Source organism: Convolutriloba macropyga, chromosome 15 (assembly GCF_964194025.1).
Source record: "Convolutriloba macropyga chromosome 15, txConMacr16.3, whole genome shotgun sequence".
In the NCBI taxonomy this organism is placed as follows: domain Eukaryota; kingdom Metazoa; phylum Xenacoelomorpha; order Acoela; family Convolutidae; genus Convolutriloba; species Convolutriloba macropyga.
Window position 1 is genome coordinate 37388732 of NC_134482.1, and position 24030 is coordinate 37412761.

Sequence of the window (24030 nt, forward strand, 5' to 3'; positions counted from 1 at the left end):
TAAAATTTGTTACAGATACTAATAATTCGAGGTTATAACTTGATGCGTGCGTACGTTTGTGATCTATTTTTCAGCCCCATGTTTGCTAACAAAATGATACACGACTTTGAATTTATTTTGTCGTTTGAATTGATTTTGTTGCGTCCTTTTCGAACATTTTAACCTGAGAAGATTTTCCGCACTCAAGTAACCATTTCACATATAGCAAAATGAAAATTGGAGTAAATGGAGAAATACGCCGACGACCAGGGTTGACCAAAAGTATGATCACAGGGCTAGTTTTAGAGTATGGTCTAGTCAGAAGCATTGCCACTCACATGTCGCGCAAAAAGGTTTGGGTCGCTCAACAGAGGCTTCGCTGTATACACTAGGCACAAATATCGCACTATGGTTCGGATAGCACACGAATCTGTTAGGATCCCGAGGAAGTATCGGTCTGGCGCGGTTTGATAATAGAGTCCGAAGTCCGGAAATGGGTCTGGTGATGAGTTTTTTGCGGCTGTCGGTTCACCATGGGTACACAATAACTTTTTATAAACTCTAAAATAAATTTTATTTTTTCATAAAAAATCTTAAGATAAGATATGCATCTAGGTGAGAAGCCGCGCAATATAAAACAATTTTGTCGGGCTTAACATTGAGGGTTTGTTTTTCCTGTGATTCAGAATTGGAGCTAAATGTTACGCATTTTTTTGCGTAGTTCACCTGGAAATTCGTAATTTTTGTCAGATAGAGTTTCAAGTGTCAATCCGATTTTCTAGAGTCAATCTTGGGTCAAGAAATCGGCTGCGACGAGGAAAGCTTTAAACCGTCCAGTTCGTTTCTGCGGTTCAAAATCTCTCCGAATACTTTGTTTTGGCAGTTCGGTTTTGTAACTATATATCCGCTATATTTTTCGCTGCATTGCAGTTTCGACTGATGTCTAATCTTTGTGTTTATTTGGTATCAAAGTAGACTGCATTGCTACAGATCAAACAAAACGGGATCTTTATATGTAATACCAGATCAATCCAATAGGGAATCCAATCAGAGACACTGATATATCCGCTATGTCTAAGACCTGTTTTTGCAAAAAAATTAAAGTTGAAGTATGATGCGTTTGCCTCTTGTTTTCACGAGTTGAAATTCGAGAAGCTGGGTTTCGTAACAGTTCAATTGCAACACCAATAATTCGTATAATCAGGAAACAGTATCAAATAAGATACTGTTCAAGAACACTTTTCAATGCAAGACACAGTAACAAATTACTGCTCAGGAAAATTTAATAGGCAAAGCACAGTAAAACGTTATTTATATCTCGAGATAGTTTGTTTTTGCACTATTTTACTGAGTTATATTGAGAAGATAGTTTGCTATGGCTAATTTTGTTATTTCTTTTCATTGGAAGTGCTATTTCTGCTTTCTCTCCATCACCTGACTATGAATGTACCATTAACAATAACTAAAATTGGGGATTATTTCTATGACTATTGAACAGCTAATGCACGCGAACTTTCTCAGTCTCAGATCTAAGGCTGTTGCATATTCCTTTGCCTGCTGTGAAAACTCAGCTTTAACATCGCCGGCCTGGTTTTTCGTCGTTTAAACATCGTCGTCAATTGATAGTACAGGAGCAAGCTTCACACCAGTCCTCTGTTTGATTCCTTTTTTCATTAGAATCGTCACCGATTGAAATGTTCCATCAGAACCTGCAGTGGTTTCTGTAACTCGAAGAGGTTTGTAATACCTTCGTTTGTCACTATCTTCGACCAGCTAAACGAGAGCACCGTGGTGCAGAATAATATCTGATTCAAATTTCCATTTGTTTCGGTTGTTGAAAAATGGCAGATACTCATTTGGGTATCTATCCCAGCTGAGATTCATGCAAGCATGTGTTTGTTGAAAGAGTTTCGATGATCGACGAATTCCTCTGCGCATGGTAAATGTTGTAAACAAAAGTTTCTGCTACCTAGCAGTAAGTGGTTTGGGGTAATAGCATCCAGATCGTTTACGTCAGAATTGGCTTGTGTCCGAAATGAATGAACTTGCGATGAATGTTCTCTCTTCAACACTTAATGTTTTTGAGAAAAAATTTTTAGTGAGGTGCTGCTGGTTGATTGAACTATCATATGATCCCTTATTGATAAAAATTTAACTCTTTGAACTCTCGATCAACAAAAATGAAGTTTGTCCCGCTGAGACTGATCCATGTGGTTAGTTTGCTTCTTCGAGCTATAAAATTTCAGTATCCAACTTTGAGACTTTCTCTTAATGCAGGGCTCGTACTGTTAGACTTGTGAACATAAAACATTTTTTCATTTCTGCGGCCTTGTTTTACTGCAAAGGAGCCACCGTAGTCAAGCCCAAGGTTTACAAAAAGTGTTGAAGCATTCCAGTTTCCCATAGGTAGTTCTGCTATCAATGTTTGTGCTCTGCTTCTTCGCACATGATACATTTATTCTTTTTTGAACGTAAAGCATTTCAAACGCCAATAATCCAGAATCGTCGCTGAAAAATGTTTCTGGCAAATTCAGTCGCTTCTTGGTTGTTTTCTTGTGCTCGTTAAGCAAGAATAATTCAACAACGTGATGTTTTCAATGTAACAAAATTGGATGCTTTGCATTGAAGTTCAATGGACTCTTCTTTATTCTGCCTTTGGCACGAATAAGTCTCGAATAAGGTGTGCAAAATTTTACTGCTTTTTGGAATTTTTTTTTCGGTATTGTGAGATTTCATCTCTTCAGCAAACTGTTCTTACTGTAGTAACTTGAAGATGATTGCTTTGGCAGTTTCAATTTCTTCAATGCCAATTATCTTTGTTACCGGTTTCGTTTTGCTGAACGATCGCTGTACATAAAAAATTGTATTACCATTCAAACGAAAAAGATGGATCATTCCCATTGAACCAATTGTTTCTTTTTTTCGTTTGTGGATTTGAAGGCCATTTGTTCGTTTTGTTCCTCGGAAGCTATTGTCAATTTCACATAATCGCCCAGGCCGACGAAGTGAGCCACTCCATGCTCTTGACCTCCTCAACATTTATGACGCTTGTCCAAATGTGAACTTGTGATAGCACTCGCTTAGTTCAACTGTGTGCTTCATTCGAATCCAAAATCTCTGGGACTCAATTTGCTACAAATACTTGTTGTTTGCGGCGAGAGCTGTGTATGCATTGCAGAACGGAAGTGGAGTCTGTACAAATTTTTCAACTTTGAATTTTTCATTCGTTTCCTTTAACTATCTGATCCCTCAGTCTCAGTGCCTTGACCGCCGTTTGTAGTTTTAAACAAGGTATCGAAAGGTGTCACATCGGTGCGATTCTGCGTTTCCGGTAACAAATGCTAAGGCTGCTGAGTATTCTTTAGGTTGCAAACGTATATTTCCCACTGCACTAACTGTGTCTTCCAATGCGTCAGCGAAGACATAAAATCACTCTAAATTCTTGGCTCTGCTGGAGTATCTTCTACCGATGCTGGTTCTGCCACTTCTGTAAGCTGGTCTTTCTTTTTCACAACTTCCTTTTCTTCGGTTCCACGGAGTTATCCCAATGTTGCCCAGTCTGGCTCAAATTTCATTTAGTCATCTCATGTGAACACTGAACGCTGCAAACAGTCTAATTAAAACCAAACACTGAAAAGAAGACACAATATCTTCCACTGGGTGATTTGTGTTTCAAATTCTTTGCTAGTACCTCTGCAATCTTGTAGAATATCTTCATCAACAGTCAATTGAAGTCCGAGCTAGCGATCAATCAGCAACACATCCACCTGATCTCAATTTCTCTGGAATTTCTTCGGTCACTGTACTGTTGGTGATCCGCTTTTCCAGATCAAACATATGTTGTGATAGAAGAATTTGCAATTGCTTGAAAAATTTTTTAGTTGCAGTTGATTGTTTTTTCAGAGGCGTGGACCGACTTGATAGAATCGTCCGTGTAGAAACTGATTTGGATTGTTTTCCCCTCATTTAGACACTGCTCTTCGTTGTCGAACGCAACTCGCTTCAGAGCGAAATTTGCACAAGTTTGCGAACTCTTTGCACCATAATAATGACAATGATACTCGTATATTTGCACAGGTTCTTTCTTTGTTGGCCGTCAAAGCAATCTGAGGCAGCCTTCAATTGGTTTTTGTACTTGTAGTTGCAAAAACAGAGATTGAACATCGGCGATTAAGGCTATCGCACATTCCAGAAATTGGATTTTTGTTTCGATCTATCCGGGTGGTAGACCGGGTCCGGGTTACAACTTGTCATTTAGGCATAAACCTTTGTACTTTTTTGCAGCGTTGCAAACACTGCTATACTTATCAGGCTTGTTTTTGATCACTACGGGATGCTGTGGCAAAAACCAATCCTTTCCGAAAGTTCCTCTGACTTCCGATTTAATGATGATCTTAGTGAATCGGTTTACGGCATCTGTATCAATTGGCTTTTGATGCATTTTTTTTTCAAAATTAGGTCTGATTGGAATCTTTGTTCCAGTGATTACAGCTGACCTTCGGCTAAACCGTAGTTGTTCAGAAGATTCGGTTCGCGTTTCCTCCAGAACAGACAACTTTCTGCCATTTTTACGTCCTACTTGCAAGTATTTTGTCCTCTCCTGCCTCTCATGGGTGCACTGACTACCCATCCTAATTCCGTCAGAGCATCGACAGGTTCACTTCGTGCTCCTATCCTGTTGTGTAATGCCTTTTGTAGCTCATAGGCAAATTGACCTAGAATGATATTAACTGTCATCAAAATGATACTTTTGCTTGGAAGTGCACTAAAGTGGTGGAAAATTTAATCAACTTTTTATAGTCATAGTTTGAAATTGAAGGTTGAAAAACGCCTCTAGTGGGCGCTTCTGTGAATGCAGTCCCATTACAATGTAAAGCGTAAAATCTTTTTCTCAAGGTTGCAACTTTTCCTGAAGGTTCTCTTCAGTGACTGACGCCACTGAGCCACTATCGTGGAAAACATATTCATTTAGTCGATTATAGCCGCTCTGGATTCAAATAGGAACCATATGTAGAAGGCAGTAACATCAATACATAGATTTACCGTTGCTGTGCTTACGTTGACTGCGTGATTGAATTCGTCCATTTGGTTTTCTGAGTGCAGCAATCGATTGTATTTTTGGTACATCCATGTAAACCGCACGAGTTGGCTTTGCCAATTGTGATTGCTTATCATTTTCCCAGACATACATAATATAAGCGTTGCGTACTCACTGCCACGTATTGATCGTTATTATTCGTGTTCTTCAATAATGGACAGTTCCAAATACGATGATGCCATCAACAAGCGGAGAAAAATCACTTTGCGTTGGCTTCATTTCGTTTACGTTGGAACTTGCACTGAAATTTGATGTCCTCGAGAATAGTTTTTCTCGTTTTGCATTGCGCCCGTCTTCCTCTTTGCATTCTAATTTAAACGCTGAGTATACTTGATGCTCGAATGCCATTCTTGATAACAATTTTTCAAACACTACTATTTCATGTCATTCCTTGTCCTTGTCATAAACATGGAACCACCTGCCATATAAAACGTTGAACTTGTTTGCAGACCACAAACTTATTTGTATAGAGTCATAAGGCTTCAATTTATTTGTTTTTCCCAGTCTCTCAAGCTGTGCATCTATAATTACGTGCTGTCTGCAAACTTCGTGTATTAAAATGAGCAAGGCACCACTGTTAAACTGTAGTACTTTTTGCTTTGCATAATATTAGCGTTCAAATGGCTCATTTTCTTTGAATAGTCAATCATGCGTTTATCGGCCGTTTCGATAAACATGATAGACCATACAAGCCACTCCGGTGGGTTTTTATCGAAGAACATTCTGTTTCAAATTTGTGACCTTACTGCAGCTGGATTGCCTATAAAATTATCTAGGTGCAATTTTGCGTGAAATATCTCAATTCTCGCAGCTAGAAGAACGATCACGTGCGTTTGTGATTTTTGCATTGCGTCTCTGTTGATTCACTACTGGGCTGCCGTCAATTATGGACTTTGGTCTTATTGGGGTCGAAGCGTTGTCATTTATCTGGGCACAGTCTGAGCCAATTTATCTTTTTTGACTGCCAGTTGCTGAGAGGTGATCTGCCACGCAATCTGGGTGGCTGAGAACCTAGGTCATCTTTCTCTAGCGCCGTTCTTTCTAACTTGCGGTCTAGCTCACGTTCCTCTTCAAGAAGGTGTTGTGACACTTTGCGCTTTTTCATCTTCTGCTCTAACTCTACTTTTGACTGTTGGTTCAAGCTCGCTCAAATTACTGATCTGTTCTGAAGTCAATGTCAAATTTATTCAGCTTTTCATCTCGTCTTTGTTTCGTTGACGAAGTCTCGATCGTTCATTAGTGCGCTGTTTTGATCCCTTTGAGAGAATGATTCTCCAGCTGTTTGAGTATTGCTTCCATTGCTTATGTTAGCTTCCTGATTTGCGCTGACTGAATCCTCAATCTTTTTTGATTGCGTAGTCTTAATTGCATACTGAAGACAATCCTTGTCAATTGTCTCTCTTATCTCTGCTTCTGATCGTTTCACGTTTTCAAGAACGTTTTGTGGACATAGTTTGAGATTGTCTTCACACTGTATTTTCTCTGGAAGTCCCGGTTTTAAGAGTTGAGTAGTTTGTTCGTAAACAATTATAAATATACTTTGTCCATCTGAATCTTCAACTTTTTTGTAGCCAAGTCTCCGCTTAGTTTTAAGTTCTTCAATTGAAAATTGTATTTTTTTTGGCAAGCTTGTATAGTAACAACCAATTTCTTCCTTGTTGTTTGTTTGTTTGTGCTGGGTTTGGACTTCAACACTCCTGCTGAATTCCATTTTTCGATTTAACTCGTCGGTGTTTTGTTCTGATTTGCTTGACTGAAATTTGGATGCGCCTTTGGTACTCCGGTAAACAGTTTGGACAGTTGTTTGCTTTTCACTGTCCGGGTCGGCGGACCAAATGTAACGGCTGCTCTCCCAATCTGTTGCGACAAATAAAGCTTTTCACAGTTCAGTTTGTTTCAGCGGTTCAATACTTGTCCGTATATTTGTTTTTGCAGTTCGTGTTTATAACTGTGTATCCGCTATATTCTGACCGTTGCATTACAGTTTCCACTGATGTCTATTTGCATTTCTTGGCGTTTTTATGGTATCGTAGTAGACTGGGTTGCTAAAGATAACACAATACGGGATCTCTATATCATACCAGTTCAATCCGATAGGGAATCAAATTAAATACAATGATGTATGTCCACAACCCTTTTTTTGGAAAAATATTTATACTTAAAGCTATGTTGGATTTTCTTCTTGTACTCATGAATTGAAATTCGAGAATAAGGAATCGTAACAGTTGAATTGCAGTCGAATAGCAGTTGAATTGCAATTGAATTGCAGTGGTAACAAAGAAAATACTACTTAAGAAAAATTTTTGAATACACGACACAGTAACAATTTACAACTCATAAATATTTAACACTCAAGACACGTTAACACGGTTTCTACTGCTCAAGAGGCTTCACTTTTGTAATATTTTGCTGAGTTGCATGAAGAGAAGCGTTTGCTAAGGCTTATAATGTCGAGTGTTTTTTGTGTTGCTAGTAATATATCACCCTTTCTCTCCACATTACGTGACTATGAATGTACTAGTAACTATAACAAAAACTGATACTTTTACAATGACTAATAAACAACAAAAATGGTTTACTTATCTCAGTCTCAATGCTGCTGCAAACTCCTATGCATGCTGTGAAAGCTCAGCTTCAACAGGTCAGATAATTGCTCGGGGAGGTGACAGTTTTTGTTTTCTTTTTTGTTTGGGTTTGTTTTCTTGTTTCTCATAAACGGCGGGTATTTTTCTGTAGTCCGCACCTAGAATTATGAAAAAACTCAAATATTCTATTTGTGTGTGGGGGGGGGGGGGGGAGGTTGTCAATTTTGACTGAAATAAGTGTTAACTTTTTATAAAGACGAGACCGGATTGTTATCGGACGATGTTACAAGATTCTATAGTGGAAAACCGAAGGTTAAAAGTGGAAAACCGAAGGGTTCTATAGTTTTAGAACCGAAGTGTTAACTTGTGACCTGTACCTAATTTTCAGTGTAATTCAGTACTGATTCAGAGTCTCTGCATGCAGCATTTTGTTCTGATAATGATTCAGACTCTGAATCAGACTCTGAACCAGACTCTGATTTTTTTCTGATTCAGACTCTTAATCAGACTCTGCAATATTCTAGTTTCTTAGAAGACCTGTTTTGAGTACTGATAAAAATAATGATAATCAATTTCAAAAGTTTGATATTATCAATTATAGATGCTCATGTTCTACCTCTTTGTCTTGAGCAAAAGCAAATGGTTGCCAGAATAGATTGTACAAAACTCGGTAGATTAATTTGTATTCCAGAATATTCACCTTCACTTTTGGGCAGAGATGATGTGGTACAATGAGTACATCGTCTGGGATCCGAGAGATCATGGCAATGTCAACAGACTGGACTTCGAGCAGAAGTTCATGTGGGTGCCTGACATTATGTTCTTCAATCAACTCTCAGGTAAACACATAACAAACATTGAGGAATGTTCTGTAGTAAAAAAATAATGTAATTTCATATAGTAATTTAGAAGTTTATTTTTTTTTAAAAAAAAAACGTGAGAAACTTTACCTGGTTTTTACAAATGTTTACAATTTTTTTTTAAAAATACAAATTTTTATGGCAATTTATAAATAAATTTAAAAACCTGCGATGAAACTACCTATACGCGAAAATGAGTAATAAGAAATTTATATTAAATTTTATAAATATTTCACATAAAGATTATTTACACCTTGTTTTATATGTACACCGCATTAATTTTTACTTCGTATTATATAAAAATACGTTTTTTGCATAAATTGTGTTTTTAAAAATCTTATTTTAATTATATATTTCGAAATTTTTCGAATGTTTAAATGTTTTGTTTTTTTTTCAAAAAAAAATTGTTTGAAAATATGATCTCAGGCTCTTATTTCCATCTTATTGTTTCAAATATAGGAAATTGGTCTGGTATATCCCAAGTACATTTCTGAAACCTCATCATACATCCTGCGTACGAAACAAAAGTTTCGGAAACTTCTGTTAAAAATCTGTTAAAAAAGGAAGTCTCTGAATGACGGTATTGTTTTATTTTGAATCCCATTTCATCGCGGAAATCATTTTTTGAGGCAGAAATCATATTTTCAAAAAACACTTTTGTTGGTCAGTGAAGAAAATTCTCGTTGATATCGAAGATCTCGGCATTGCTCTACTGCTCCACATGTACTCTAGAATTTGATTTCTCAAGTGAAAGAAAGTAAACAAAACTTCAACCATAAAATACCATTTCTTTTAAGTTGAACATATTTGTAATATTTCGAAGAACTGTTGATGGATATTACGTGACCAATGTCCACCATAGCAAACTTCAAATAAATTTGCGTTTTTTTTGGAAAAAATCCATTCTTACCGTGTAATTAACCAAATATTTTTTGCTCGGGTTTTTTATTATAGTAATTACTTGAGACCGAACTTAGAGAGTTAATTGTTCTTGTGAAGTGTTCTGGATAAATTTGAAAACAATATTCGTCTTTTTAATCCACAATTAGCAGCAAGATGGACAAAAAGAAATTAGTATTGAACTAAATTAGCCTAGTTTCACTCGTTTCCACACACGTGGCAACTCTAATCTTGCAGCATTGGCCTTGAGAAAGCCAGACAAATTTGAAACAAAATATATAATTGATTTTTTCAACATTAGCCACGTAATAGAATATAGTTCAATGAAATTTTACAAACCTTTTTTACAATGATAGATATAAGTAATAAAATTCATCGAAAAAACTAATCCCTCAAAAATCCCTATTTTATTACTAACTAATCCCTCAAAAAGACTCGTTATAATAATACTGAGTTTAAAAAGAAATTTGGAGAACATAACAGAACAATTTTAATTCAAAATTCGCACTTTCAATCAGTTTTTATAAATTTTCTGTAGATATGAATTTCCAGCTACCAACAATTCGGAGAAAAAGTCTATTAAGTTTAAAAGAAGACTCTTTTATGTTTGTTCTGGTGAATGATTATTCCCTATATTTTGCTTCGATGGGACAGTTTTTTTGATTTTGTACCATAAATTCGTCGGGAAGTCATTAAATAATTTTCTAAGGAAAAAATTATCTCTATGAAAGAACTTTTTGTTAGCTATATCTTGACATCGCATTTTGTGTAACTCTTTGTGACCCAATTGCGCAATTTTTATTAGTTGAAACAGTTTTGTGATTAACTGAGTTAATTTTTTATTGTCTCTCCAATTACAATCCAGGAATAATTGTCATAACTTATATCCCCGAAAATATAGTCAATATAACCTAAGGGTTATAAAGTAGTGGTGGTTGTGGGGGGGGGGGGGCAGGGGTCAGTAATGATAAAGACACAAATTTTCGCTCTATTCGACGGTCTTATGCAGTTGTCAAATGAACAGAAGTTAAATGAGCTTAGAAACATTTGCTAGACATTAACAGGCCCAACAGTAAAAACGTGATCTATAAGGTCGATTACAAATCCGATGCACTCAATTAATTGTAATAATTTGACAAAAAATATTCTTTAAACTCCTTAGGACGTTTATCGGATAAAAATCTAGTTTGAGTTTCCTTTTTGTACTTATCTACTTTGAGGAATATTTTCATCGATTATTAATTAAATTATGCTAAATAAGTTCAAATAAGGGATTATACATCCCCAAGAGACAAAAAAAGAAAAGAACTGAAAAATTATTGGAACCGTTTTAGAACTTGCTTGGATATTACAGCACAATAGATATTAGCCCCGAGAAATGACACGGTTTAGCGCCTTCAAATATATTTTCCCAGTTAAGAGGCGCAATTTTAAGCCCATTGGGTTTTAAATCTTTAAATAGAAAGCAGGATTGCCTATTAACCTAAACAACAATGTTCTCCCAATTTTTCCACAATATCCTCATGAAAAAATCTTGATCGCAATTCTTACATGATTTTCTATTTTATTACTAACTAATCCCTCAAAAAGACTCGTTATAATAATACTGAGTTTAAAAAGAAATTTGGAGAACATAACAGAACAATTTTAATTCAAAATTCGCACTTTCAATCAGTTTTTATAAATTTTCTATAAATATGAATTTCCAGCTACCAACAATTCGGAGAAAAAGTCTATTAAGTTTAAAAGAAGACTCTTTTATGTTTGTTCTGGTGAATGATTATTCCCTATATTTTGCTTCGATGGGACAGTTTTTTTGATTTTGTACCATAAATTTGTCGGGAAGTCATTAAATAATTTTCTAAGGAAAAAATTATCTCTATGAAAGAACTTTTTGTTAGCTATATCTTGACATCGCATTTTGTGTAACTCTTTGTGACCCAATTGCGCAATTTTTATTAGTTGAAACAGTTTTGTGATTAACTGAGTTAATTTTTTATTGTCTCTCCAATTACAATCCAGGAATAATTGTCATAACTTATATCCCCAAAAATATAGTCAATATAACCTAAGGGGTTATAAAGTAGTGGTGGTTGTGGGGGGGGGCAGGGGTCAGTAATGATAAAGACACAAATTTTCGCTCTATTCGACGGTCTTATGCAGTTGTCAAATGAACAGAAGTTAAATGAGCTTAGAAACATTTGCTAGACATTAACAGGCCCAACAGTAAAAACGTGATCTATAAGGTCGATTACAAATCCGATGCACTCAATTAATTGTATAAATTTGACAAAAAATATTCTTTAAACTCCTTAGGACGTTTATCGGATAAAAATCTAGTTTAAGTTTCCTTTTTGTACTTATCTACTTTGAGGAATATTTTCATCGATTAATAATTAAATTATGCTAAATAAGTTCAAATAAGGGATTATACATCCCCAAGAGACAAAAAAAGAAAAGAACTGAAAAATTTTTGGAACCGTTTTAGAACTTGCTTGGATATTACAGCACAATAGATATTAGCCCCGAGAAATGACACGGTTTAGCGCCTTCAAATATATTTTCCCAGTTAAGAGGCGCAATTTTAAGCCCAGTGGGTTTTAAATCTTTAAATAGAAAGCAGGATTGCCTATTAACCTAAACAACAATGTTCTCCCAATTTTTCCACAATATCCTCATGAAAAAATCTTGATCGCAATTCTTACATGATTTTCTATTTTATTACTAACTAATCCCTCAAAAAGACTCGTTATAATAATACTGAGTTTAAAAAGAAATTTGGAGAACATAATAGAACAATTTTAATTCAAAATTCGCACTTTCAATCAGTTTTTATAAATTTTCTATAAATATGAATTTCCAGCTACCAACAATTCGGAGAAAAAGTCTATTAAGTTTAAAAGAAGACTCTTTTATGTTTGTTCTGGTGAATGATTATTCCCTATATTTTGCTTCGATGGGACAGTTTTTTTGATTTTGTACCATAAATTCGTCGGGAAGTCATTAAATAATTTTCTAAGGAAAAAATTATCTCTATGAAAGAACTTTTTGTTAGCTATATCTTGACATCGCATTTTGTGTAACTCTTTGTGACCCAATTGCGCAATTTTTATTAGTTGAAACAGTTTTGTGATTAACTGAGTTAATTTTTTATTGTCTCTCCAATTACAATCCAGGAATAATTGTCATAACTTATATCCCCGAAAATATAGTCAATATAACCTAAGGGTTATAAAGTAGTGGTGGTTGTGGGGGGGGGCAGGGGTCAGTAATGATAAAGACACAAATTTTCGCTCTATTCGACGGTCTTATGCAGTTGTCAAATGAACAGAAGTTAAATGAGCTTAGAAACATTTGCTAGACATTAACAGGCCCAACAGTAAAAACGTGATCTATAAGGTCGATTACAAATCCGATGCACTCAATTAATTGTAATAATTTGACAAAAAATATTCTTTAAACTCCTTAGGACGTTTATCGGATAAAAATCTAGTTTGAGTTTCCTTTTTGTACTTATCTACTTTGAGGAATATTTTCATCGATTATTAATTAAATTATGCTAAATAAGTTCAAATAAGGGATTATACATCCCCAAGAGACAAAAAAAGAAAAGAACTGAAAAATTATTGGAACCGTTTTAGAACTTGCTTGGATATTACAGCACAATAGATATTAGCCCCGAGAAATGACACGGTTTAGCGCCTTCAAATATATTTTCCCAGTTAAGAGGCGCAATTTTAAGCCCATTGGGTTTTAAATCTTTAAATAGAAAGCAGGATTGCCTATTAACCTAAACAACAATGTTCTCCCAATTTTTCCACAATATCCTCATGAAAAAATCTTGATCGCAATTCTTACATGATTTTCTATTTTATTACTAACTAATCCCTCAAAAAGACTCGTTATAATAATACTGAGTTTAAAAAGAAATTTGGAGAACATAACAGAACAATTTTAATTCAAAATTCGCACTTTCAATCAGTTTTTATAAATTTTCTATAAATATGAATTTCCAGCTACCAACAATTCGGAGAAAAAGTCTATTAAGTTTAAAAGAAGACTCTTTTATGTTTGTTCTGGTGAATGATTATTCCCTATATTTTGCTTCGATGGGACAGTTTTTTTGATTTTGTACCATAAATTTGTCGGGAAGTCATTAAATAATTTTCTAAGGAAAAAATTATCTCTATGAAAGAACTTTTTGTTAGCTATATCTTGACATCGCATTTTGTGTAACTCTTTGTGACCCAATTGCGCAATTTTTATTAGTTGAAACAGTTTTGTGATTAACTGAGTTAATTTTTTATTGTCTCTCCAATTACAATCCAGGAATAATTGTCATAACTTATATCCCCAAAAATATAGTCAATATAACCTAAGGGGTTATAAAGTAGTGGTGGTTGTGGGGGGGGCAGGGGTCAGTAATGATAAAGACACAAATTTTCGCTCTATTCGACGGTCTTATGCAGTTGTCAAATGAACAGAAGTTAAATGAGCTTAGAAACATTTGCTAGACATTAACAGGCCCAACAGTAAAAACGTGATCTATAAGGTCGATTACAAATCCGATGCACTCAATTAATTGTATAAATTTGACAAAAAATATTCTTTAAACTCCTTAGGACGTTTATCGGATAAAAATCTAGTTTAAGTTTCCTTTTTGTACTTATCTACTTTGAGGAATATTTTCATCGATTAATAATTAAATTATGCTAAATAAGTTCAAATAAGGGATTATACATCCCCAAGAGACAAAAAAAGAAAAGAACTGAAAAATTTTTGGAACCGTTTTAGAACTTGCTTGGATATTACAGCACAATAGATATTAGCCCCGAGAAATGACACGGTTTAGCGCCTTCAAATATATTTTCCCAGTTAAGAGGCGCAATTTTAAGCCCAGTGGGTTTTAAATCTTTAAATAGAAAGCAGGATTGCCTATTAACCTAAACAACAATGTTCTCCCAATTTTTCCACAATATCCTCATGAAAAAATCTTGATCGCAATTCTTACATGATTTTCTATTTTATTACTAACTAATCCCTCAAAAAGACTCGTTATAATAATACTGAGTTTAAAAAGAAATTTGGAGAACATAATAGAACAATTTTAATTCAAAATTCGCACTTTCAATCAGTTTTTATAAATTTTCTATAAATATGAATTTCCAGCTACCAACAATTCGGAGAAAAAGTCTATTAAGTTTAAAAGAAGACTCTTTTATGTTTGTTCTGGTGAATGATTATTCCCTATATTTTGCTTCGATGGGACAGTTTTTTTGATTTTGTACCATAAATTCGTCGGGAAGTCATTAAATAATTTTCTAAGGAAAAAATTATCTCTATGAAAGAACTTTTTGTTAGCTATATCTTGACATCGCATTTTGTGTAACTCTTTGTGACCCAATTGCGCAATTTTTATTAGTTGAAACAATATTGTGATTAACTGAGTTAATTTTTTATTGTCTCTCCAATTACAATCCAGGAATAGTTGTCATAACTTATATCCCCAAAAATTTAGTCAATATAACCTAAGGGGTTATAAAGTAGTGGTTGTTGTGGGGGGGGGGTAGGGCAGGGGTCACAAATTTTCGCTCTTTTCGATGGTCTTATGCAGTTGTCAAATGAAGAGAGTTTAAATGAGCTTAGAAACATTTGCTAGACATTAACAAGCCCAACAGTAAAAACGTGATCAATAAGGTCGATTACAAATCCGATGCACTCAATTAATTGTATAATATTGTCAAAAAATATTCTTTAAACTTCTTAGGACGTTTGATCGGATAAAAATCTAGTTTAAGTTTTCTTTTTGTACTTTTCTACCTTGAGGACTGTTGTCATCGATTAATAATTAAATTATGCTAAATAAGTTCAAATAAGGGATTATAGATCCCCAAGAGACAAAAAATGAATAGAACTGAAAAATTATTGGAACCGTTTTAAAACTTGCTTGGATATTACAGCACAATAGATATTAGCCCCGAGAAAGGACACGGTTTAGCGCCTTCAAATATATTTTCCCAGTTAAGAGGCGCAATTTTAAGCCCAGTGGGTTTTAAATCTTTAAATAGAAAGCAGAATTGCCTATTAACCTAAACAACAATGTTCTCCCAATTTTTCCACAATATCCTCATGAAAAAATCTTGATCGCATTTCTTACATGATTTTATATTTTATTACTAACTAATCCCTCAAAAAGACTCGTTATAATAATACTGAGTTTAAAAAGAAAATTGGAGAACATAACAGAACAATTTTAATTCAAAATTCGCACTTTCAATCAGTTTTTATAAATTTTCTATAAATATGAATTTCCAGCTACCAACAATTCGGAGAAAAAGTCTATTAAGTTTAAAAGAAAAACTCTTTTATGTTTGTTCTGGTGAATGATTATTCCCTATATTTTGCTTCGATGGGACAGTTTTTTTGATTTTGTACCATAAATTTGTCGGGAAGTCATTAAATAATTTTCTAAGGAAAAAATTATCTCTATGAAAGAACTTTTTGTTAGCTATATCTTGACATCGCATTTTGTGTAACTCTTTGTGACCCAATTGCGCAATTTTTATTAGTTGAAACAGTTTTGTGATTAACTGAGTTAATTTTTTATTGTCTCTCCAATTAGAATCCAGGAATAATTGTCATAACTTATATCCCCAAAAATATAGTCAATATAACCTAAGGGGTTATAAAGTAGTGGTGGTTGTGGGGGGGGGGGGGCAGGGGTCAGTAATGATAAAGACACAAATTTTCGCTCTATTCGACGGTCTTATGCAGTTGTCAAATGAACAGAAGTTAAATGAGCTTAGAAACATTTGCTAGACATTAACAGGCCCAACAGTAAAAACGTGATCTATAAGGTCGATTACAAATCCGATGCACTCAATTAATTGTATAAATTTGACAAAAAATATTTTTTAAACTCCTTAGGACGTTTATCGGATAAAAATCTAGTTTAAGTTTCCTTTTTGTACTTATCTACTTTGAGGAATATTTTCATCGATTAATAATTAAATTATGCTAAATAAGTTCAAATAAGGGATTATACATCCCCAAGAGACAAAAAAGAAAAGAACTGAAAAATTATTGGAACCGTTTTAGAACTTGCTTGGATATTACAGCACAATAGATTTTAGCCCCGAGAAATGACACGGTTTAGCGCCTTCAAATATATTTTCCCAGTATTAGGCGCAATTTTAAGCCCAGTGGGTTTTAAATCTTTAAATAGAAAGCAGGATTGCCTATTAACCTAAACAACAATGTTCTCCCAATTTTTCCACAATATCCTCATGAAAAAATCTTGATCGCAATTCTTACATGATTTTCTATTTTATTACTAACTAATCGCTCAAAAAGACTCGTTATAATAATACTGAGTTTAAAAAGAAATTTGGAGAACATAACAGAACAATTTTAATTCAAAATTCGCACTTTCAATCAGTTTTTATAAATTTTCTATAAATATGAATTTCCAGCTACCAACAATTCGGAGAAAAAGTCTATTAAGTTTAAAAGAAGACTCTTTTATGTTTGTTCTGGTGAATGATTATTCCCTATATTTTGCTTCGATGGGACAGTTTTTTTGATTTTGTACCATAAATTCGTCGGGAAGTCATTAAATAATTTTCTAAGGAAAAAATTATCTCTATGAAAGAACTTTTTGTTAGCTATATCTTGACATCGCATTTTGTGTAACTCTTTGTGACCCAATTGCGCAATTTTTATTAGTTGAAACACTATTGTGATTAACTGAGTTAATTTTTTATTGTCTCTCCAATTACAATCCAGGAATAGTTGTCATAACTTATATCCCCAAAAATATAGTCAATATAACCTAAGGGGTTATAATATAGTGGTGGTTGTGGGGGGGGGGGGGGGAGGGCAGGGGTCAGTAATGATAAAGACACAAATTTTCGCTCTATTCGATGGTCTTATGCAGTTGTCAAATGAACAGAGTTTAAATGAGCTTAGAAACATTTGCTAGACATTAACAAGCCCAACAGTAAAAACGTGATCAATAAGGTCGATTACAAATCCGATGCACTCAATTAATTGTATAATATTGTCAAAAAATATTCTTTAAACTCCTTAGGACGTTTGATCGGATAAAAATCTAGTTTAAGTTTCCTTTTTGTACTTTTCCACCTTGAGGACTATTTTCATCGATTAATAATTAAATTATGCTAAATAAGTTCAAATAAGGGATTATGGATCCCCGAGAGACAAAAAATGAAAAGAACTGAAAAATTATTGGAACCGTTTTAGAACTTGCTTGGATATTACAGCACAATAGATATTAGCCCCGAGAAATGACACGGTTTAGCGCCTTCAAATATATTTTCCCAGTTAAGAGGCGCAATTTTAAGCCCAGTGGGTTTTAAATCTTTAAATAGAAAACAGGATTGCCTATTAACCTAAACAAAAATTTTCTCCCAATTTTTCCACAAAATCCTCATAAAAAATCTTGATCGCAATTCTTACATGATTTTCCATTTTATTCATATCTTTTAGAGGTTAAATTATTTTGCGACGCTTTACTTATTTGAACACGCAATCATCTTTTGGTTCATACACACGTGAATAATTAATTAAGTGCTTAGCAGGTCAACGGGGACAAAATGAAAATCTTTTTTGTTGTGCCACTTTTCGCCACTTTGTGAAAACTTTTTTGTGCTTTGAAAAGATGGAAAACAATTTATCCCACAAGACAGTCCGGAGGTTTATCAATTTTAATAAAAACGTGGGAGGAGAAATTGAAAAAAGGAGGCGCGTTCTGAAGTGAAAAGTATAAGAAGTCTAATTTCTATACTCTTGTACTTCATAAAATGTCTAATCATTGAGATGATAAAGTCTGAGTTGAAGTTTTCGGAATTACCACTATGCTAAATTGTAGCCATGGAAAATTATGAGCACTTAGTGTTATTGTGGGGTCATAGAAAATTCGTGCTGCCGCTTAATATCATTTTAGCACTTAAGGAGCAAAAAATGCATGCTGACACTGTCTTATGCGAGTAGTTTTTTTTTCTTTTGAAGGCATAATAAAACATGTTCACCGTTGCAACTGTTTCGTGATGCATTAGTTATAAGACATTGCAAATTTTTTGTTAATGTATGCTCTACTTAACACCTAATAAACAAAAAGTACTCCTAATTTCCTAATTAATTTAAGCTATGGTATATCCTCAGTGAGAAAACCTAGCTTTTAAATACAAACAAACCCGAACATTGCAGAAGTATTTCTGATTTCAATCCACCAAAACAAAGCTTTCGAGCTTTTCAACAGTGCAATACCGAGTAAACAGAATATACAAACATTTCTTTAGCTAGAAATTGATGACAAGGAAACTTTTTTCTACATTTTTTCCTCTCTGATGTGTAATTGGAAATTGGTTAGCCATGCCCTAGTCCCAAACAAAAACTTATCTTGTAATAAAATGCAAAAACGCAAAATGCAAGAAGACAAAAAGCTAAAACCGCAGTTTATCTTGCAATAAAATGAATTTTATCTTGCAATTAAAATCAAGCTTATCTGGCAATAAAATACAAGACTCTTTTCAGATTTATACAAAATCCTAGCATTTCTTACGTATATAAAAACAATTAATTAAACATTAACTTGGTTAACATAACGGTGGTTATCAATACTACAGACCAACAGTTTATGAATCTCATTTCATCAGCGTTTTTTATTTCTCCAAATGTAAAATGATTGTTTTTATTCTTTGGTCAAGTGAGAATGAAAATAGTGTAACGGAATTTACTGTTATTTCCGATCTTTGATGTTTCTTCCTCTCTACCTCAGCCTTTTAACTCTCGTTTTTTAGTTTCCTCCCGTTATTGAACTTGAAGTGAGTAAAAGTCTCCAACTGTTGGATGACATTGCTTAAGAAAAGACTCCCATCTAATTGGGTGTGTTCAATAATAATTATGGGTGTGTTTTTAACACAGAAATAATTTGATTCAGCTCTTTCCAAAGCACTCTGCTGCGCTTCACGCACGGCTCTATCCAAAAAAGTGCGGGTTGCACCCGGTACCAGTTGGCGAAGTGTTGCGACGCCTCATAGCAAAAGCCAGGCAATTGAAGTGAAATCAGAAGCAAGTGAACTGTTTGATAGTCTGTAATTGGGAGTCGGCGATAGTAGAGGTGCTGAGGCAACCATTCATTCGTCAAAAAATAAATACGATAACATAGTTAGTGCTCAGTTGTACGAAGGCGTGCTTCAAATTGATTTCCAAAACGCTTTGAACTCTGTCAAGCGTTCACACTTATTAAAACCAACTTGTCAGTTTATTCCTGGAATTGCTGCATTTACCAATTTTTGCTGCTCCAAGAACACACCACTCTTTTATAACAATGCATTGATTCAAAGTGAATCGGGTGCTCAGCAGGGTGATTTGATGTGACCGTTAGTGTTCTCCTTGACGTTATGGCCAATCATACAGATAATAAAGACTTCAGTTCAGAGTTTGTTAGAGCGCAATTGGTACTTAGCTGATGGGTTTGCTGCTGGGTCTGAAGATAAGATCAAACAAGCGCTTTAAGTCCTAGCCAACTTAGGTCCTGAAAGAGTTCTAATCTTGAGAAAAGACAAAAGTGAGCTGTGGTTATTTAAACATTTACCCTCCGTTGATCAGGAAGTATTTGGGAAACGATTTTGATGTTATGGGCGCCGCGAATGATTCAGAAGAGGAGAATTTGTCGCTTCTTGTTTGAAGAGGAGAATTCAAAAATTTTTTCTATGCTGGACAAATTTTATCACCTCACCAATCCTCAATGTGCATTAGGTACCCTTCGATACTGTTTGGGAACAACGAAACCAGTATATTCTCTGCGAACTAACATTCCATCAAAAGAGAAGCTCTAAATATTGAAAACTTTCGATGTCGGCCATAAAAAAGTGTTGGATCAAATTGTTGGCGCAATTATTCGCGATGACGCATGGAAACAATCTTCCTTACCTCTCAGTTTTTCCTGACTAAGTGTCAAACAGTCACAATTGCAATACAAAGGAGCCTTTTTGGACTCAATTAAAGCCTCAGAGGAGCTTGTCAACAAAATAACAAGCAAGTGTCCTTCAGAAAGTCACATTTTTAAAGAGTTACACCAGAGTCTGGAACCGTTCAATATACTTTCGCACACGCAAAAGAAGATGCAAGAAGCATTTGACAAAGATAAGTTTGCTGCCCTAATAAGAAATCAAACGTCAACCAGGGGAAAAGCAGTTGCCTGCCATGGAAGGGGAGATGCGATTTCAAGGCACGATAGAATTCGCGATCGTATAGCTTCCGCCTGTTCAGCTGCTAATTTGTCTCCAGTAATTGAAAAACGCAATCTCATTGCGGAAAACAACTCAAGCCCAGGAGGCGTCTATCCGCCTTCTAGGAAATCTGGCCAATCTGCAGCTCTAGACATAACCGTGACTTCCTCTCTACAACCGAACATTATTTCTCATGCGGCAGAAAAGTCTGGCTATGGAATTGAAGCTGCTGAAGATCACAAATAGCTCAGCATGAAAACAGCTCTGCTCAACAAGGAATTTTGTTCGTCCCTCTGGCCATCGAAGTTTTGGGCGGTTTGTCGAGGATTCTTAAGAAGGCCTTGCTGCGCATGTCGTCGTTATTTGATATTAGAAATTATCAGTCAGTGGTAACTTCCATTGCCTTCTATAGAGCAGTTTGGTCACTTTCTGTTGTCATTTTTCGATTCATAGCATAGTCTTGTAAAAATCTTGCCAGATATTGTCAGATTTCAGTCTGTTGACACGAATCTAAGGAGACAACATTTTGTTTGATAGCATTTGTGTTTATTTTTATCGATAAGAGTTGTTGTCAGAGCATCAACCTGTAATACAATAGGTGTCACATTGCAGGCCTTTTAAAGTCAACAGCCGAAAACACAGATCACTTGGATCTTTATTACTATTTTGACAAAGTCGTTGATTTTATGATCAAAGATCTCCTTCATCAAATCAGTTGAAAAATTGATTGAGGTGTTAAAGATTTTCAAATTAAATTGAATGGTGCGTAGTTTTCCATTTTTATATGTGAAATGATTTTAAAAGCAGGCTCTTATGAAGTATTCAACAGCTCTTGATTCATAATTTTTTTGTATTTTCAGATAACGGATTCTTCTGGCTACATTATAAGCAGTTCAAGTTGAATATGTTAAAAAAGACGGACATATTGCCAGAATTTTTCAAGAATCTTGCATGATAACCCTCCTTCTGCAAGATTATTTGACATAAAAGTCATTTTCAAGATTTGGGAGAATTCTCATTGTTGCCTCCAAAAATTTCGAACAAAACTTGACCATCAGTTACCATTAAAACCACTAGTGATCCACGCATCGTCCCGTGTCAATATAGATACAAAATTTTTGAGCACAAACAATTTTAAGCGGAAAAGAGTTCCAATATAAGTTTGCTCCGATTAAACAGCGCTGACAATTTGTTTAGTTTCACATTGATGTTTACTTTTTGGCGAAATAGCGGCGCTTACCGGTGTTAGAAAAAATCAGTCTTGGTTCTTTATTTTCTTTACTTTAACTAGTTGTTAAGTACAACCGCAAAAACGGTATCTTTAAGAAAAAAGGATAAAAACTACGAAAATCTAAGAAGAAAATTGATTGATATGAGATAAAGGCACCGGCTCAATATGCTTCTCAATGACTTTTGCCAAGAATTTTGATACAAAATAGACTGGAGCAAAGTATTTATTAGCAGAAAATAGTTTGCAAGCCTTTCAAAAAAAAAAAACTGCCAGATTTTTTTCATTTTGGAAAACTAACCTAAATATAACTGCTATGTAGTTTGTTGACATGTTTTCAACCTAATTGGAGCTGCTACAAAACATTACGGGTAGTTTTACAAAAACTTGAGGCATCTTACTTCGTCTACATATTTTGGCAATTAATGTCTATTTTGCATTGACTGTCTGTTCTGGCAATACAAGTATCGATACCTTAACATTTGTTTTCCAGATAAAGATTATTATCCTACGCGATTTCTAAGAGAAGATTGTTATCTTGTAAGATTCTTGCAAGAGCTATACAAGAAAACTACCCTAATCTATATCTTGAAACATAACCGCTATAAGCAATAATCTATGCAAGATCTTGCAAGATAGCCGTCATAGGCAGGAATGTGGCCAACTCTTGCAAGATAAGCGTCTGAGTTTGACTTGGGTGTTACAGTGTTTTTCTAATAACCGTGTCGAATTTAAATAATATACTAAAAATGGCAGACACATGAAAGTGGTAAAGTTTGATCTCTAATTATGCTGCTTGGAATAAAATGCATAAAATGTAACAAAAACAACGAAATTAATTTTTTAGCATTGAATTCAGTGGATTCGGATCTGTTCTGTTTTTAACCCCCTCTCTCATCACTCCAATAACCGATTATGAACCGCAGTTGCTATCTGTAAGTTTTTAACGAGTTTTTAAAACCTCATTTTTTTCAAATGGTTATTTTGAAAAAACTAGCCAAACGATGTATCGCCATGCAAAGTTTGGCTCCAAATAATCGGACGAATAATTACAATATTCCGTCATCTTCTATTATAAACATTCATTCAATGCTGTGACAGTTTATAGATTCTAAAAATTTTTGAATCTAATCTGGGACACGTTTCGTTCGACTTTGAATAATCAAAATTGTGCATTTGTTTTAGATATCTAGTCGTATGAACAGTTATTAAAGGAAAGTGTGGTCTAAAACGCATTGAAGTTTTCCATGGAACATTTTTCAAAAGGTTTTTCTTCCGTGTCCAGTTTTCCTTATAAAACCTTAGCACGCATTTTAAACGTCGGTTTTGTATTTTTTTACTGATTCAAGGTTCAATACGAACTATCATCTTCAAACATTATTGATCAGAAAAGGTGGGCATTGTGAACCATTTTTGAAAAAAGAACTTGATTTTCTGAAAAAGTTTTGATTTATTGGAAAAAATAGATCAGAAAGCGCGTACAATGGTTGAAAGCGACCAAATTACCGTTTTGTTAGCTGCAAAGTGTTGAAAAGTCCACAACTTCTATGGAAACAGACACTAAACTACGATAGTTTTTTAAATGAAGAAAAATTGCTAAAAAAAACTATGACTGCTCATCATGACTTACTGGCCTACACTAAAATTCTGTCTTGAGCAGCGTTCTATTGATTTTCTAATAGGTTAATGAACATTTCTCGTGGAAAATGAAACACCTTATGAAAATTGGAAAACTTGATACGGCCTTATGTAAAGCCGTACTAAGTTTTGTAACTTTTTTCAGAGTTATTAATCACAGACTATGATCACAGAGTTTTTTTATCCCTTTTTCTATGGTCTTATAAATTCTATGTTTTTCTATAGTTATTCAAATTGTGACTCTATTTAGTTCAATTTGCAATTTTCCGTTCCCATTATCAGCAAATCTACTTAACTGCTTTTTAAGTTTCTCTTTTATGGTGAAATTTTGAATATTGAACAGACAGTGAAATTTTAGTATTCATTGAATTTGTCTACTTAATTAAAATTTGACCGTTTGATCTGTTCAACATCATACGTGAAGAAATGAACAATCACAGCTTCAAAGGTTAAAAGAGCAACAATTATTTATTAAAAGCAAATATAA

The 24030-nt window shown here is 34.5% G+C and overlaps 1 protein-coding gene across 1 annotated transcript in view; it reads left to right on the forward strand.

The window, feature by feature from the left end:
• Positions 1 to 24030, forward strand: part of LOC142354175 (uncharacterized) — a 51732-nt gene that overhangs the window by 18647 nt on the left and 9055 nt on the right. The window contains exon 2 of the mRNA XM_075406435.1: positions 8354 to 8528. Within this exon, the coding sequence (XP_075262550.1) occupies positions 8354 to 8528 (175 nt within the window). The remainder of the gene's footprint in view (positions 1 to 8353; positions 8529 to 24030) is intronic.